General features: G+C 40.2%; 1 protein-coding gene across 2 annotated transcripts in view; it reads left to right on the forward strand.

The window, feature by feature from the left end:
* The window catches only part of dnm3b (dynamin 3b), a 29,154-nt gene that overhangs the window by 6,003 nt on the left and 6,588 nt on the right, over positions 1–16,563 (forward strand). For both annotated transcript variants that reach the window (XM_007554965.2, XM_007554966.2), the window contains 13 exons: positions 161–364; positions 2,063–2,161; positions 2,748–2,908; positions 3,249–3,391; positions 3,636–3,771; positions 5,234–5,301; positions 5,522–5,660; positions 5,816–5,902; positions 6,935–7,005; positions 7,151–7,205; positions 9,022–9,135; positions 14,203–14,312; positions 16,142–16,256. In XM_007554965.2, coding sequence (XP_007555027.1) covers positions 161–364; positions 2,063–2,161; positions 2,748–2,908; positions 3,249–3,391; positions 3,636–3,771; positions 5,234–5,301; positions 5,522–5,660; positions 5,816–5,902; positions 6,935–7,005; positions 7,151–7,205; positions 9,022–9,135; positions 14,203–14,312; positions 16,142–16,256 — 1,502 coding nt within the window. The remainder of the gene's footprint in view (positions 1–160; positions 365–2,062; positions 2,162–2,747; positions 2,909–3,248; positions 3,392–3,635; positions 3,772–5,233; positions 5,302–5,521; positions 5,661–5,815; positions 5,903–6,934; positions 7,006–7,150; positions 7,206–9,021; positions 9,136–14,202; positions 14,313–16,141; positions 16,257–16,563) is intronic.

A 16,563-nucleotide genomic window follows, 5' to 3' on the forward strand; every position in this document is an offset into this window, starting at 1 on the left:
ATATATATATATATATATGTTATTTTTTTGTCATTTCACGCTAGTTTGGTGCTCTGGGGGCCCCCTAGTGGTGCGGAGGCCCCAAGCAGCCACTTATCTCGCATTCCCTTGGTCCGGCTCTGGAATACGTTTCATTTATTGCATTCCTGTGTCTCCGCAGTGTTGAATTTGACCCTCATCGACCTGCCGGGAATCACCAAGGTGCCAGTTGGAGACCAGCCTGTGGACATCGAGCAGCAGATCAGGGACATGATCATGCAGTTCATCAGCAGAGAGAGCTGCCTGATCCTGGCCGTCACCCCGGCAAACACCGACCTGGCCAACTCCGACGCCCTCAAACTGGCAAAGGATGTCGATTCCCAGGGTAAGGCGAGGAGGCTGCAGCGTTAGATGCCGAAAGAAATCAAAGCTGAAAGACGTGACCTTGTGTTTGTTGGCTCGGATAAAAGCTCAACAGGGAATCTCTGTTAGCTGTGAGACGCTGTTCGTTGACTTTTGTGCTTTGACCTCTCTAAATGTGGCGGCGTCACCTCCCTGCAGGGATCAATCAAGTGTCCGATTATTATTAGAAACAGGAGTGTTGAGAGAGGAGAGACATAAAAGATTAAGAATTAAGTGTAAAAAAAGAGAGTAGGATCAAAATAATAGTACTGAAAAAGGGAAATGAATAAAAACAGGGACCAAAGGGGAACTGGGGTGAAAATATATATTTGATGTCCCACAAATGAAAGAATATAGGGCTGGGAATATCCTTTAAAAGCCTCTCAGCTCCATTAAACGCAACCTGAGACTGTAGTAAACAGGCAGGAGGTCTTCTATTAGCCTAACAGTGAAATACTGCCAGGTTTTTATTGGCGTCTCAGATCACCAGACATGGGCTTGTTGGCCAGATTGGTCCATGTTTAGCTTGTTGCTGCAGAAAAACAGACATCAGGTTCTATTAGCCAGAAGTAAAGACAGCCGTTTTGTTCTTCTTCTTATTATTTATTTTTTTTGTTGCTCTTTTTAATCAAAACAATCAATATCCATGTTTCTAAACAATTAAAGTAGACTTACATGTTGGATTTTTCTTTTTTTAGAATACTTTAATTTTTATTTTTCAAGATACAACAATTATTAACTGTGACAAGATAAAAATCAGCTCAGGAACAAGAACAATAACACCTGAGTAGTCATTTGCCTCTAAAATACATTTATTTCAGGGGCTCCTGACTTTTTGTGTTTTTATTTAAAAAAAAACAAAAAGGGTGGGAGAGAGGGTAATCATTATGAATTAATTAAGAATATATAGTACATGTTGGATTTTAAGTAAGATAGTTTAAATTATTAAATTGTTGAAAAAAATACATGGTTCATAAATAAAATCTGGAAAGTGTGGCTTGCTTTTGTATTCAGCCTGACTGAGTCAGTACTTTGTTAAACGGCCTCAACGATCGTGAATCAACACATTAAAAAACTGAATTTTTTGCCCATTATTGTTAGCAAAACAGCTAAAGTTTAGTCAAATGTAATAAATGACTCTTAAGATTAGTTTTCAAGTCTTGCTTAACATTTTCAACTCTTTTTAGGTCTAGACTTTGAAAGTTCCCGTTCCACTGGTAGATTATTTTTCTCATTTCTCTCATAACCAGACATTTTTTCCATGTTAGAAGTGAAATAATTTGCCAGAGAAACTATTACTTTTTCATCAATATTGAGGAATTATTGACTTAAGTTACTTGTAAGCCAATTTTATATTATTTCAAGTGTACTAAGACATTTGCACTAAAAACTAGACCAAAATTACTTGATAAAATGTTGTGTTTTTACAGCATATCTGAATCAAGGGACTGAACACCAATGCAAGCCACACTTTTGTGGTTTGTAAAACATTTACAAATCCATATATCCTTTTGCTTCCTTGACAAAATGATGCACTACTTTGTGCGAGACTGTCACAATAAATACCAGTTCAACAAAATTGAGTCTATAGTTGGAATTCGATAAAATGTAGAAATGTTCAGTGTACTGTATGCATTATGCTTTATGTTTTTCCTCGCTTCACTCCTTTTGCTGTATCAAGGTTTAAGGACCATTGGAGTGATCACCAAACTGGATCTGATGGATGAGGGAACAGACGCCCGAGACGTTCTGGAGAACAAACTGCTGCCACTACGAAGAGGTGCCTATTTTTATTCAGAATTAGACATTTTCTACTACAGATGCACTGATTTGATATTAATATCTGTATTGGTCACAATATTGGTAAAAATTCTAGATCGGATATCGGTGGCAATGTTCCCAATCCATAAGCTCAGATCTATTCAGTCTAATTCTACGCTTTGTGCTCTGAGTGACATCACGCTTTATTATTTATTTTACATTATATTTACAATTCCAAATTGCATTTTCTGAACCATTGGAAAGAAGGTTTACTGCTATTTATTTTTTGTGAGTTTCTGTATTTTCTTATTTATTTTACATTGGTCTACTCCTAATTCCATTGACTGTACAAATGAATGTTTGTGAAGCTTGTGAAGATACTGGTGTATTTAAGTGTGTTCAGTTATCAAATAAATTTGCAATTCAGTCCCTTTTGAAAAACAGAAACATTTCAAGTCAATTCAGCCGATAGTAAACCTCAGATATAGGCATCAGAAGTGAAAAGGTGGATTGGTGCATCCCTACTTTCTACTGTCATTGTTTAGTTCATTTATCAGGCTGGATTCATTAGAATATTTCTCTCACGTCTCTCTGTGTTATTCCAGGGTACATTGGTGTGGTGAACCGCAGTCAGAAGGACATTGATGGCAAGAAGGACATTAAGGCGGCTTTGGAAGCTGAGAGGAAGTTCTTCCTGTCCCACCCCGGTTACAGGCACATAGCCGACAAAATGGGCACCCCTCGCCTACAGCAAGTGCTCAACCAGGTGATGATAGATTTACCCTCTATGCTCTCCCACTGTGCTCTTTACATAATTAATAAGAGGGTGGCCTACTTTTTTTTTTGGGGGGGGGGGTTCTTTTTGCTTCCATCACTCTCCACCTTCCATCCTGCCCAGCTCTAAATAATTAATGATTTCACAGAATTCCAGATTTTCTCTGGATTGTTTTTGGATGAATATCAGAATCTTATTTCATTACAGTGAATTACGTAATACGATACAATTAAGATTAAAAAAAAAAAGATTCCAGGTAGTCAAAACACACATTTCATTTTATTCTGTATTTGATTTTAACTCGCGTCTTGTTGGATTTGCGTCTCCTCAGCAACTGACCAACCACATTCGGGACACCCTGCCAGCTTTCCGCAGCAAGCTGCAGGCCCAGCTGTTGGCTCTAGACAAGGAGGCGGAGGAATACCGGGGATACCGGCCCGATGACCCGTCTCGCAAAACCAAGCAGCTGTTGCAGTCAGTACCGCTTCTTTTCCCACAGCCGAAGCAACATGAGACGTTGTTGACTAAAGACCATGTGAAAGGAATTTCTCTCCTCTTTTTGTTTGCTGTCTTTTGTTAGTTCACATTTTTTTAGTTGCCAGAAATCAGAGCTTGCTTTAATTAGCTGATATATGGTTGCTGTTATTGTTTTTTGTTGTTGTCGTTTTTGCACATTTGTTGCATTTCAGGATGTTTTTGCACATTTGTTGCGTTTCAGGATGGTGCAACAGTTCTCTGTTGATTTTGAGAAGAGGATTGAAGGCTCGGGGGATCAGGTGGACACGGTGGAGCTGTCTGGTGGAGCGAAAATCAATCGCATCTTTCATGAGCGCTTCCCTTTTGAACTCGTCAAGGTGAACTGCTGAGTATTAAATCTGAAAAAAATAGGATAAACACAGTTGTTTGCAACCCTGGTAAAGGTGGGCAAAAAGCTTTAAAATACACTAAATGAAACTTTAATTGCAGCAGTATGATCTCACTGTTATAAAACAGGATCTGTATTGAAGAAATAAAATTGGACGATCCTTATTAAATTTTTCATCATGCGCAGTAGCTGAGTTTCAATTGCAAATGTTTGCAAAACTTTGTCGATGTTCTGCTAATGTAGAAAAAACACATTTTTGTGATTGCTGTTTCCAATGAATAAGAAACGCAATTAAAATCACACGTGAATAAGTTTGTTCATGCAGTAACCCGTTAAGTAACACACCGCCGACATCCTCCTACCACTTCCTGTCGTTTCCTTCATCACTTTTGCCAGTAGAAACTTCTGATTGTTGATCACTTGACTCGTGTGATACAAAAAAATGTGTTTTCGTCGCAGTTTTGAGAAAAATATTAATTTCGATACAACTGAAAAACCACCTCATCCTACCGCAAAAACTTTGTATCAAAAAATTTGGGTTTTTTTTTGTTTTTTTTTTCTTTTTTTTAATTGGCATCTTTCTGTTGAGTAAAAATGTATTTTCAGAATTCCAGTTTGCGCAATTATATGTTCAGTGGGAATGCAGCCAGGGAGCAGACTGGGAAACGGGAGGGAAAAAATGACAAAGCTCACCATTAGGGGATTGCAACAGAGACTGGCATCTTGGGGTAAGCCAGTCTCCATAACAACCATGAGATCTTGTCTCCATGACAAATAGTGATCCATCCGTCCAGCTCCTGAAAATGTTGAGGGCAGCACCACTGATAAATATACTTAACATGGGATTTATCTCCCGCTGAATAAAATGACTCAAACTATAGGTAAGATTTAAAACATCTGAAGTTATGGTACAGCAATGAAATATCGATGTATTTTTTTTTTCATTACTGCAAAGAAAACATGTTTAAAACATCTGAAATTATGTTCCTTAAAAAAATACTCAATGATTCAGAAATAATTTACGGTTTCATTTTTCTTTGCAAATCTAATAAATATATTTCTGAAATAATGTCACTGCAATAAAATATGTATTTGTATTTTAGGCCTTTTTACACATCTTTACCAGAGGGCAAAGAAACGTGGCGGATGCTGCATATAATCCCAAAGTTTGAGCCTCTAAAGATTCACTTTCTTTAAAAATAGACGAGTTAGTGTGATTTGCTGCAGTTTTATTTCCTAGGGCTAACTCTGTTTTTTGTTTTTAGAAAACAGTTTTTTTTTCCTAAGAAAAGATGTTCCACAGGGCGAATGTTAAACATTGTTCTCTATTCTGTAGCTAAGTATAAAATATTTAAGTGTTTCAGTTTTTGAGATAATCTCTTCATTAGCTGATCATGTAAACTATTTTAAAGGAAGTGTGTGTTTTTTTTAACTCTTGTTTTCTGCTTCAGATGGAGTGTGATGACAAGGAGATGCGGCGTGAGATCAGCTACGCCATCAAGAACATTCATGGTATCAGGTAGGGGTTTCTGTATTTTATTTATTTATTTGAATTATCTCCCATAGTATCAAATGTGCCGCATGTCCATCAGTGATGGAGAGCAACCTTCTGCTTGTTAGCAACACAAAATGTTGAAAACCTTTGCTGTAAAAGCTTCTACCTACCCTGTGTGGCATAATTCATACGCTAATGCTAAACTGCACAACAACCAGTCAAATCATTTCTTTTCTTTCTCCAGAACTGGGCTTTTCACCCCTGATATGGCGTTTGAGGCTATAGTGAAGAAGCAGGTTGTGAAGCTGAAGGAGCCATGCATCAAATGTGTGGACATGGTCATCCAAGAGCTGATCAACACTGTGCGCCAGTGCTCCAACAAGGTATCCTCCTCCCCGCTACTCATGGCGATTATGGAGCTGCTATGATATGCTCACTTTAGTTAATCATAAAGCAGCATCTGAAAATACCAGCTTCCATAATAACGTTTGACATTTCCTATCTGTGGATGCTGACATGCTGCATGTTTTGTTTCCAGCTGGAATGCTTCCCGAGGCTCCGCGAAGAAACCGAGAGGATCGTCACCTCACACATCCGGGACAGGGAGAGTCGTGCCAAGGACCAGGTAAAGATGGCTCTGTGTTCAGGCTATACTTATCAGATTAGTTCTAATTACTATTACAAATGATAAGGAAGTTCAGATCTGTAGTTCTCCTTTTACTTCTTAAAAACAAAACTCACTCAAAGGTACAGCAAGAGGTTAATATCTGACCAATTACGTTTTAGGTTAGGTTATTTTAGGTTAGCTTAGCTTAGCAGAAAAATATCCCCATTGTGTATTGCTGTTTTAAGTCTTGAGGAGGCATGTAGCAGAACAAAAGTCTCACAGAATAACCTGGAGTTATTTATGAGAAAATAAAAAAATGTATTACAATGTATTTTATTGCTATTTTTAAATGAAAAGAACTGATCTAATGTATGGATTATTTCAGGTGTTTATTTGATTTTAAACACATTTTTGTCTTCTAAAAAGCTTTTATGATTACTGTAGTTGAAATTTTAGCACAATATTAGCTAAAAAAAATTAGTTGTGTTCAAAGACTTAATGATTTTGATATAAACCTGGGGTGTCCAAAGTGTGACCCGGGGGCCATTTGTGGCCTCTGACTTTAGTTCAAGAACCATACAAATTTGTCCCTTCAGCTCAGGTGTTTGACTTACATGGAGCCTTTCTATTTTTAATTAGGACAGAATTATTTCAGACAAAGTAAAATCTTCTCACAATAAGAAGTATTGACGACAACATCAATTATTTGTCTTTAAATAAACACATTTTTTACATTATCATACAAAGACTGTAACTTTTACTCAAATCAAACTTTGCTGCACCCAGATCTGCTTTTAGTTAATTGAATAAATGTGGCTAAATACAGCAAGCATTTTCCAAGAAATAGTGACCTAAATCCTGATTTTGTTGATTAGAACTGACTGAATTGTTTTCAGTCTTTTTTTCCCATTTGATACCAAGAAAGTTTGCAAAATGACTTTCAATAAGGCAATCTTGCAGAACCCTTTTTTAATCACAGTGCTACTCTACGCTCCCTTCCCATCTTCCTCCAGCCGTTTCTCATAATAAATATCTTGTGTGTCCTTTCAGGTTCTGCTGCTGATTGATCTGCAGCTCTCCTACATAAACACCAATCATGAGGATTTCATTGGCTTTGCTAGGTGAACATGAAACCATCTCACTTCAGTTCAACATGCTAACTTTTTGTCTTTTTAACAAAGTTTGCTGTCACTCTTTCCCACCTACTTTTTTCTTATTTTTCCGATGTTCCGTCTCTGCGTCCATGTTGCCATTACCGTGGCGCAGTGCTCAGCAGAGGAGCAGTCAGACTAATAAGAGCCAGAGCTCAGCAGGAAATCAGGTGAGCCTGTTCTCCCTTTCCTGTCAAAATACAAATGGTGGCACATGAGATCGAAAGTGCTGTTCGCATCGACACGAATCAGAGACGGCACAGAAAAATGGAAACCACCGAGCTCAACGCATTTACAAAACCCTCTTCTTTGTTTAAGTTAATCCTTGCATTGGATGAAATTTATGATTTATTCAATTCACTGCTATAGTTTCTACAATAAAATATCATTCATATTTGTAATTATTTATCCCCCATGCTTTTATTTAACAGCTGAGAGTGGATGTTTCTCACACATTTTGTTTTCCCGTGGTTTTCTCAAGAGAGATTTCTCCATCTTAAGAAAATCATTGAGATATTAATTAATTATCTCTAGAAAATTGTTGGAAAATGAATTTATTATCTCAAGAAAACCACCGGGAAAAAGTGTAAGCGAGAAAGGTTCATTCTCAGCTTCCATACTTTAATGTTTCAGTTAGTCACCAAGTTTTGAACAGTAGCGATGCACCAAGAAATCAGTTTATGACTTTAATCATTTTATCTGGGCTTTAAAACAATAGTGGATTCTTGTTGAACTGTAGAGCTGTGTAATGCATACTGCTCTCTCTTCCTCTCTCTGCTGATGTAGCTAAATGTTGGTCAAAGGCCTCAAACAGCCCCAGTTATAATGAATGAAATTATTAAACACTTTTTTTCACTCCCATATTTTGTGGGACACAGTTAGTATATTTTTAAATGATTTTAACACAACCTGGAGGATTTAACTGTATTTGTGCATTTTCTATGATACAGAAGGACAGCAACGTACATATGGAAAAATAATTGTTTTATTCTAACATTCCATTGTTTTATCAGTTCAATTTATCCACAAAATATATTTTCAAAAAAGTTAGTTCTTGAAAGAAATTAACTATAATCATAACCGATCAGAGATCAGAGCTTTTAAAAATAAATCCAAGTGGATTCTGTGATCGGCGCATCTCTATTGAAAAAAGCTTTTTTGTTTCTTTGTTTAGTATCAGTTTTTCCCCACCATCATGCCTGGTGTTGTTGAGACGTTTCCCTTTGTTTGAACCCTTCCTGTGTCATAAAGGTGCCACCTTGCATTTCATCCCCACCCCTTAGTGAGAATCTCAGCTGCCCTCTCGAGGGCGTCTGTCGGTGAGTATCGCTCATCTGTGGGTCGTGGTTTGCAATATCGCCTGTACCTGCTGCAGTTCTGCTTCTCGTCAGCGTGTGGTGCTCTCCAGCACCGCTGCCATTTTCCTCCGTAACGCGCCACAGAGATGCTAACTGACCGGTGTGGGGCTGAAACATTTTCTTTACTAAAAAAAGTTGCTGCTCTAGTTTTGCTTACTTTTTTTTCTCTCCTAACACCAGTTCCACCTCTATTTTCATCTCTTCCCATTTATCTTCAGCATTTGGAGCCACGAGAAAGAGATTTTATAAAGATGTGGGTAACCTCTTTAGTCAGTCTTAGGGAGTGCAAGCCTGACAGTAATCTAACCCAGTAATCCCTTGGCACCGGACCTGTATGGTACTGTTTGTGTCAGGGTTAATACACTCAACACTGATGACACACACACACACACACGCTTTATCTCTGGTAGAAGATAAAGCCTCTAACCAGCGTCTAGCTGTGAGCGCGGCTGCATTGAATGAGTCACAGTCACACACCTCGGTTAACCTTCGCACACGTTTTGTCTCGCCGCCTTTGCTCAGATTACATGATCAAAGGGTAACCAGTTTAATGTTTCCGACTAACATAAAGCTTCTACGGTGAGGATCTTTTTACCGCTCACACCTTGGCTGTGCCCTCTCCCCGCAGGTCATCCGTAAAGGCTGGCTGACCATCAACAACATCAGCATCATTAAGGGAGGAGCCAAGGAGTACTGGTTTGTGCTCACTGCCGAGAGTCTCTCCTGGTTCAAGGATGATGAGGTGAGCATGATTCAGCTACCTTCAGTTTTATTACACAACAATATTAGTCTGTTACATGTGGGTAACTGTGGAAAGGGGTAAGAGTGAGGCTCTGCTGAAAGGCATAAGCAGTTGATGTCTTATTTGCAGTAGATAACTCTCATTGGTTCTTCATTTGTATATTGGTCAGTGACTTTAAGTGCCAAGGAAGGCGCCTTTAAATAAAATGTTTTATTTGTGTAGCACTTTTTTAAAAATACCTCGGACGCTTTACAGGAATTAAGCAAAATTGCAGAACAGAACACACAGGCACATCAAACAAAATCATTAAACGAAAAAATGTATTATTCATTCAGTACAAAGCTAGATGAGTTCACAGGATGAAGCTAATGTCTCTGAAAATGCTAAGTTATACTTAGATTTTTTTTCTTATGTGCACCAGTAGCACTTTTATATCTATATGTGTTTATAGTCACAATTGTTGTTTTTCAGTATTTTTCTGTAAACTGCTGCAACGACATTTTGTTGCCAAATTCAGTGTTGTCTTTGTGCAACGACAATAAAATGAGGCTAAGTCTAATGAACCAAAGACTTAAATCAGATTTTGAAAAAATCCAATCTCAGTTTATGACTGTTGCCATGTTTGCATTGGATGGTTATTTAGACAGTGGTGCAGTTGGTAGCACTGTTGCTTTACACCAACAACGTCATTGGTTTGAATCCCAGACGGGGATCTTTCTGCATGGAGTTCTCATGTTCTCCCTGTGTTCTCTCTGGGTACTCTGGCTTCCTCCCAGAGTCCAAAAACATGTCTGGTGGGTTAGTTGGTCCCTTAGGTGTGTGAGTGTGTGTGTGCATGGTTGTCTGTCCTGCTTGTCCTGTAGGGTGTACTCCGCCTGATGACCAGAGATCACTGGAAACCCTACAAGGATAAGTGGGGAAAGACAATGGATGGATGGATATTTACACTGAAGCTGAATATTATTTTCACAGGAAATGGAGTTTGGAGGAGGTGCAACAACAAAGATCTTCCTGTGTGAAACACAAACTGAGAAAAGAACATGGGAAGTGTTTCCATTTTAGTTAATTACCTGATGTGAAATTAAAAGCACCTTTAAAAGAAAAAAATATTGTAGTAATTTTGGTTTACAAAAAACAATTTTATAGATTTTTTTAATGCACTCAGTACATCTTTTACGCAGGAAGATCATTACTGGTGCACTGCTTTCTCCCTTCATTTCCATAGACATTAATCTCCTGCTGTGTAAATAACCAATAAACGCAAACAGCTGATACAATTCACATAAACCGCCAGGAGATTTGGAGAGTAGAATAGTTTTAAAATGTCAGAAATCTCCTTAGCTCTTGGTCTGTCTCAGACTAGCTATTAGCTTCAGCCTTAGTCTGGATTTATGAGGACATGAAGTTTTCTTCTGCAGGTAAGATTGTAGCTAATCTTTTAACAAAACCTCACTTTAAAATTTCTGAACCTTCCCTTTAATGGCCCATTTCAACAGCTTGAAATCCTCAAAGACTCCTGGACAATAAATCAATAACAGTACATGTAGCAATAGTTTCGCTTTAGCTGCTTGACCTCCCATGACCAGCTAAGCAAAATGGGTGGCATCAAAATTCACTCAGTCTTTGGTTACCTAGCAACAACTTTCTGAGTATTTTTGCACAGCAGCAGTTTCAAGTTTCGCCACCATGCTTTTCAAAATGAAAAACAACTGCATGGCGTGAAAACTATGAATAAAACTGGAAAAGTCACGCCACCAGTTTGGCAGGACTTCAGATATTTAAAACAAAAAATTAATCATAATTCTTAATATCAACCGAATATGAAAAGCATATATCGTGATACATTTTTCAGCCATATTGTCCATTCCTGCTCCTAATCAGATTTCCAGCTGAAAAGCACCAGAGTTAGGCACAGGAAGGACACTTTAAAAGCTATTGTGCTGCACTTTTAAGTTAAGGAAGTAATAATAAACAAAAACCTACTCAAACCATCAAAATAGTGGGTAAATGACTGCTTCAAAGCAGTATTTTATTATTTTAAGAATGACCAACGACAGAAAATGTCTTTAGCAGCTATAGCCCACCATCATTTGCATCCACAGGCCAGCATCAACAGGATGCAGCATTTGGTCACATGCCGGCCTTTGCGTGGCAGGCTGGCGTCTCTCTGCCTGTCTGTGCCTGCTGTACAGGTTGGAGGACATTCTGCACAGCAAGTGTAGATAGGCAGACACACAGCAGCTCCTCCAGCCAGCCCTTTCTGATGCTGCAATGTTGCCCAGGAGGCCCAATTGAGTTGCTTCCCATCAAAAGTTTTCAGGAAAATGTCCTCTGGAATGAGTTCTTGAACAAAAAAAAAACTGTCTGCAGTTTGATCAGTTATGATCAAATAAAATGTTTTTGTTTTTTTCTCCAACACATCCTCACTTGTGCTTTCCATGCACCTTCTATTCTGTGTTCCTTCACTTCCCACCTCCATCCACTGATACTTCAGCCATTCACTCCTTCTTCTTCTTCTTCACTAAAATTGGAGCAGCCCCAACCCCAACCAAATGCTTGCTCTCTCAGCCACCCAAAAATACGCGGCCGCCCGTTTGGAACCTCAGACGGCGCGGTGCGACGCGCGCAGGGGCCCTGCGGATTGCCATCCGAGACGCTAACGCGGCAATGCCGATAATTACAGACTCTGCTAGCTTCTCCTTGTGTATTTCTGTTTTACACCCTCTTGAACTTTTCTACGGTCGTGTACACGTCTGCCTCCTCCCTTGTATTAATGCGGCTGGCAGTTCCTTTGGAACTTCTTGCATTCTTGGCAGGAACACTTTCAATCCAAACATCATCATCTGGCCTTTTCTTTGCAGAAGAGAAGACCTATTAGATATCAATACCCTTCACTCCGCTGTCCTCCAACTCTTCAATGAGCAGAGGCGCTGCTTTGATCGTCTTCACTTTATGTGCTACTTGTGACTTTGCGGGAACAGTGCAAGGTCTCAGCTGAAAATCTGATTAGTTAGATTTACTGCTTTGTGTGTGTGTTTGTGGTTTTTGCAGTCTTTTTTTTCTGCGTTTTTCTGCATTTGTTACTACCCATCATACATCAATGCTCTCTGCTTGCTTAGGCCACCCACAGAAATGCTTTCGCTTGGGGTGTCTCAATGTACCCTCAAACCCCAATTGATTGATTGGTCCGAAGCCCTTTTGGCTCAATGCTTTGCAGCCGTATTCGCTCCTCATCCCCCCTCACTCCCCTCCCTTTCCAGAGTGACCGCATCTTCCTCAGCAGCCTGCATGCTCGCTTATTCATGCAGTGATTTATGTGAACTTGCTTTTCTTTTAATGCTCAACAAGCATTGATTTGAAACCAAGGTATGCCTTCAAGCGCTCGTAGCCAGAGCTGAAAGTTAGTGGTGAGGAAACTGGTGACACAAGTTTATTCCACAAACCAGCAAGCGAGCGGGGAAAGCGAGCCAAGCGTTGAGAGCGCTCTTTTGGACAAAGTCTAGAAAAGAACGAGGTGGAGACCTCGGACGTATGGTGAGGAAAGATGAGACACACAGAAAGACAGACGGACAGAAGAGGGTCCGTGCACAGTCTAACCAATGTGCAGACTACTGTACACCAGTATGACAATGAACAGGTAGTCTGAACACTGGGTGGACGGAGCCGGAGTGGAGAGCCAGGCCTTGTGCGCCGCTGATCCCGATGCTGGTGGGACAGCTCTGCTGTCGGTGCCCCTTCCCCTCTCGCCGCTCCTGCAGCAAAAAGATCTCTTCCCCCCATTCGAAACGCAGCGGTATGCCTCATCCGTGTCGGAGGGATGTGGGGGTTTTCTGGAAGTGCCCCACACCAGCCCCCTCCCCCTCCTGTTTATTTATTTAGGTCGGGCGTCCAGGACCGGTCCAGCTTTCAGGTCACGCCGGCCGTGAAGAGTATCCAGCCTTGACGTGGCACATTCGCTCAGACGACTGGGACACACTGGTTGCGCATTCTGGGAGGGGATATTACAAAAAAGAGGGAAAGAGAGACGCTCACGAGGGAGGGGAGGGAGAGGAAAAAGGAGGGGTCCCGGTTGACCATATAAGGGCGACGGTGACCCCTTGGGGAATCCAACCCTAGAGTCTCCGCAGAGTTCTTCCTCCATGCCCGCCAAGTCTTACCTGTGTCAACCACAACTTTCCAAACCGAAGGGGTGTCTTCTGTGAATCTTTATCTGAATCAACTTTCTTCTTCTTCTTCTTCTTTTTCTTCTTCTCCTTTTTGGCTTCTTATCCTTCTCCTTCACTCCGCCGTCTCTTTAACTTCTCCCTCCTTTCCCTGCATCTCTGTGTGCTAAGCACTACCAGATGTTGAGTTTTAACGCCAGGCTGTCATTTAATCTCTCTCGCTCTCTCTCTCCCTCCCTCAAACAAAAAAAAAAAGCCAAAAGAAAAAAAAATCAGGCAGGAAGTGGGCCCCTCTGGAATGGAAAGAGAAAATATAGAGAAAATATTGAGTGGCTGAGATAAAAGAAAACAGACAGGCCGAGTTAAGACGCGTAGGCTGAGACTGAAGTATAAAGTTAACGGTAAGGATCTCCGCTCTTTATCTGTTTGAGCCCGGGGTTCTCAGTGGATTCGACACCCCGAGTTTGAGTTTGAGCCGGGGCTTTTACCTATCAGCGACCTGCCCCCTCCACCCCGCACCGCCCTTAACCTCGACCAGACTCTCCTCAGGGTTCTCTGCCAGCGCTTCTCTGCGTAAAAACGCACCGTGAAGAACGACTGCATCCTGACCCAAACCCTAATGACTTCCACATGTGCTCATTCTCCCTTTTTTTCTCCCTTTCTCTGCTCCTGCCTTTACCTCCCACTCTCATTTCTCCCCCATTCCTCCTCCCTTTAACATCACCTCCTCTCTCTTTCTGCCTTCCCCACTTCTCTCTCTCTCTTGCATTCACCTTTTTCTCACCCATTGCAGTTGGTTGCCTGCCTGACAGATGCTGAACATGCCAAAAACATAATAACTCATTTAGCTTTTCTTTTTTGTGTGTGCAAGCTCATCACTGTTTTCCTCTTTCCCCCCCACCAGGAGAAGGAGAAGAAGTACATGCTCCCCCTGGACAACCTGAAGGTCCGCGATGTGGAGAAAAGTTTCATGTCCAGCAAACACATATTCTCCATCTTCAACACAGAATCCAGGTCTGCTGCTCATGACTTTGGCTTGGAGATTAATCTATGCAGACGATATTAAATTAAAAACTAGGACTAAGGAGGGGAAATATGTTTTAGATAGGAACAACCAGAGGTGTGCTGGGTACACAAAAATTGTACTCAAGGAAGAGTAGCACTACTTCAACATATTTTTACTCAAATTTAAATGAAATGTCAAAGAAATAGCTGAGATAAGAGTGAAAAAGTGTTTGGTAAAAAGGCAACTGAGTTACTCTTCAAAAGATAAATCGTTTAATATTTAAAGATTACATCAGAGGGACCAAAATATAAAGTTATGCGGAAATCATTGGCATTTTCAAGGTCAAAATGAATATAATGCTTATAAATAATGTAATTACAAAATAATGTAACAAAAGAACATTTTTTCCAAATTAATTTATTTCGATGAAAAGCTTACCAAACTTTTAACAAAAACTACAGCTGCGTGCGTCTGTGTCTGGTGAATTTTTGGCATTCAGAAATTTTACTCAAGGAAGAGTTGCGATACTTCATAATAAAGTCATTCAAGTAGAAATAAAGATACAGAGCACTCCTAAAAGTTTATTCTTTTTTTTTTTTCCAAAAGTTGAGTGAATTTAACCTTTGTGTTTACAAATGGGGTCCAACCGACCCCACACACGTAAAACTTGTATCATTTGCCACAATCCTCCATGTTTGCCCCAGTCCTCGCATGCACAAGGGATAAGCGGTTATTACCCAACTCTGAAATGGACCCTATCAGGGTTCACCATTACAGGTAAGATTTGACGAACTGTCTCATGGTCCATTGATTCGCCAGCTTCTTTTATCCACATTTCTTGATAATATCGTAAATATTCAGTGTTAAGTGGAGTTTCTGCAGGTCATCCTCAATATGCTCCAACAATTGTTAACTCAGCGGGTCACTGAAAATGCACATAGATATATCATCTGTTTCTAAAGATGTGCCAGACTGGACACGTACCGCCAATATGGTACCAACTAATTTATTGATGATGTTAGCATATTTAATTTCCTGTTTTCATACCAGGTAATTTTGCTCTTTAATTTGATGCAGTTCCAGTTAATCATGTAGAGAAAACAAACTTTAATAAAAAGTTGCTAGTTAGTCATAAACTTAGCACTTTGATTTGAATGTCTTAAAATTCATGGAGTAATGTTTCAGCTGCTTTCTGAGCAACTCTCCCAGAACAGGATCAGAGCACATCATGCAGAGCAGGTCATGTTAAAAAGACACACAACCACTGCAATCCCTCTTTTACGTCCAGCATCATTTCAAAGAGTTGCAACATCAAACCTTGATAGCAGAGCAACAAAATAACACAGATTTGATTTGACAATGGGAACATGAACACAGGCTGGGATTTAGAGAAAAAAAAAATTTGGGGGCGACATGCAGCTGACAGAGGCACAGACTGTAGATCAACAACAGGTAGCGGGAATTGAGTTTCGCTTGGCGCTTCGGGACGTAACGCTTAAAAACGCCTTGACTTTAAAAACGCACCTGGGATTTGACCGGGACGTCTCTAGTTGTAGCTTTTTCAACAAACCCGATTTGATTAAACGGGGAATTGTAGAAAGTTTTTATTAGGGACTCGTAGTAATCAAGCAGATAAACAAACAGATGGTCTGTAAAAAGTCTAAATCGGCATAAAAAGGTTTTGTCTCATGCCTGAACTTTCACTAATTGTTACAGCATGTCCTGTGAAAGTTTCCTCTTGGACACGCTGGCTCGGCACCCAACAGGAAACTGTTCCACACGGAAGAGGCAATCGTCTGACACACACTTGACATTCTAAGCAAATGATTTTGTTTAGGAACGTCTACAAGGACAATCGCACTCTGGAGTTGGCCTGTGACTCCCAGGATGACGTGGACAGCTGGAAGTCGTCCCTCCTCCGTGCCGGGGTCTACCCTGACAAGACCACCACGGTGAGAGGATCCACTCCAACACGATTCAGTGAGAATGACTCAAAATGAGAGCGGCTGCTTAATCGGATCCTAACGTCATCACTGATCTCATGCCTGGGTTTTTAGGCAATGTTTCACGCCAAAAGTCTGTAATATACAGACTTTTGATATCAAGTCAGGAGCAAATAAATTACGACGGAGTATCAGGGACACACTAAGAAAATTAAAAAAAATTAAAATAACCAGAATAAAGTAATCAAATTATGAGAATAAAGTCGTATAAGAATAAAGTTGAAATAATGAAAATAAAGTCATATTACTAGTTTAT

The sequence above is a fragment of the Poecilia formosa genome, unplaced genomic scaffold, assembly GCF_000485575.1.
Source record: "Poecilia formosa unplaced genomic scaffold, Poecilia_formosa-5.1.2 Scaffold67, whole genome shotgun sequence".
Classification (NCBI taxonomy): Eukaryota; Metazoa; Chordata; class Actinopteri; order Cyprinodontiformes; family Poeciliidae; genus Poecilia; species Poecilia formosa.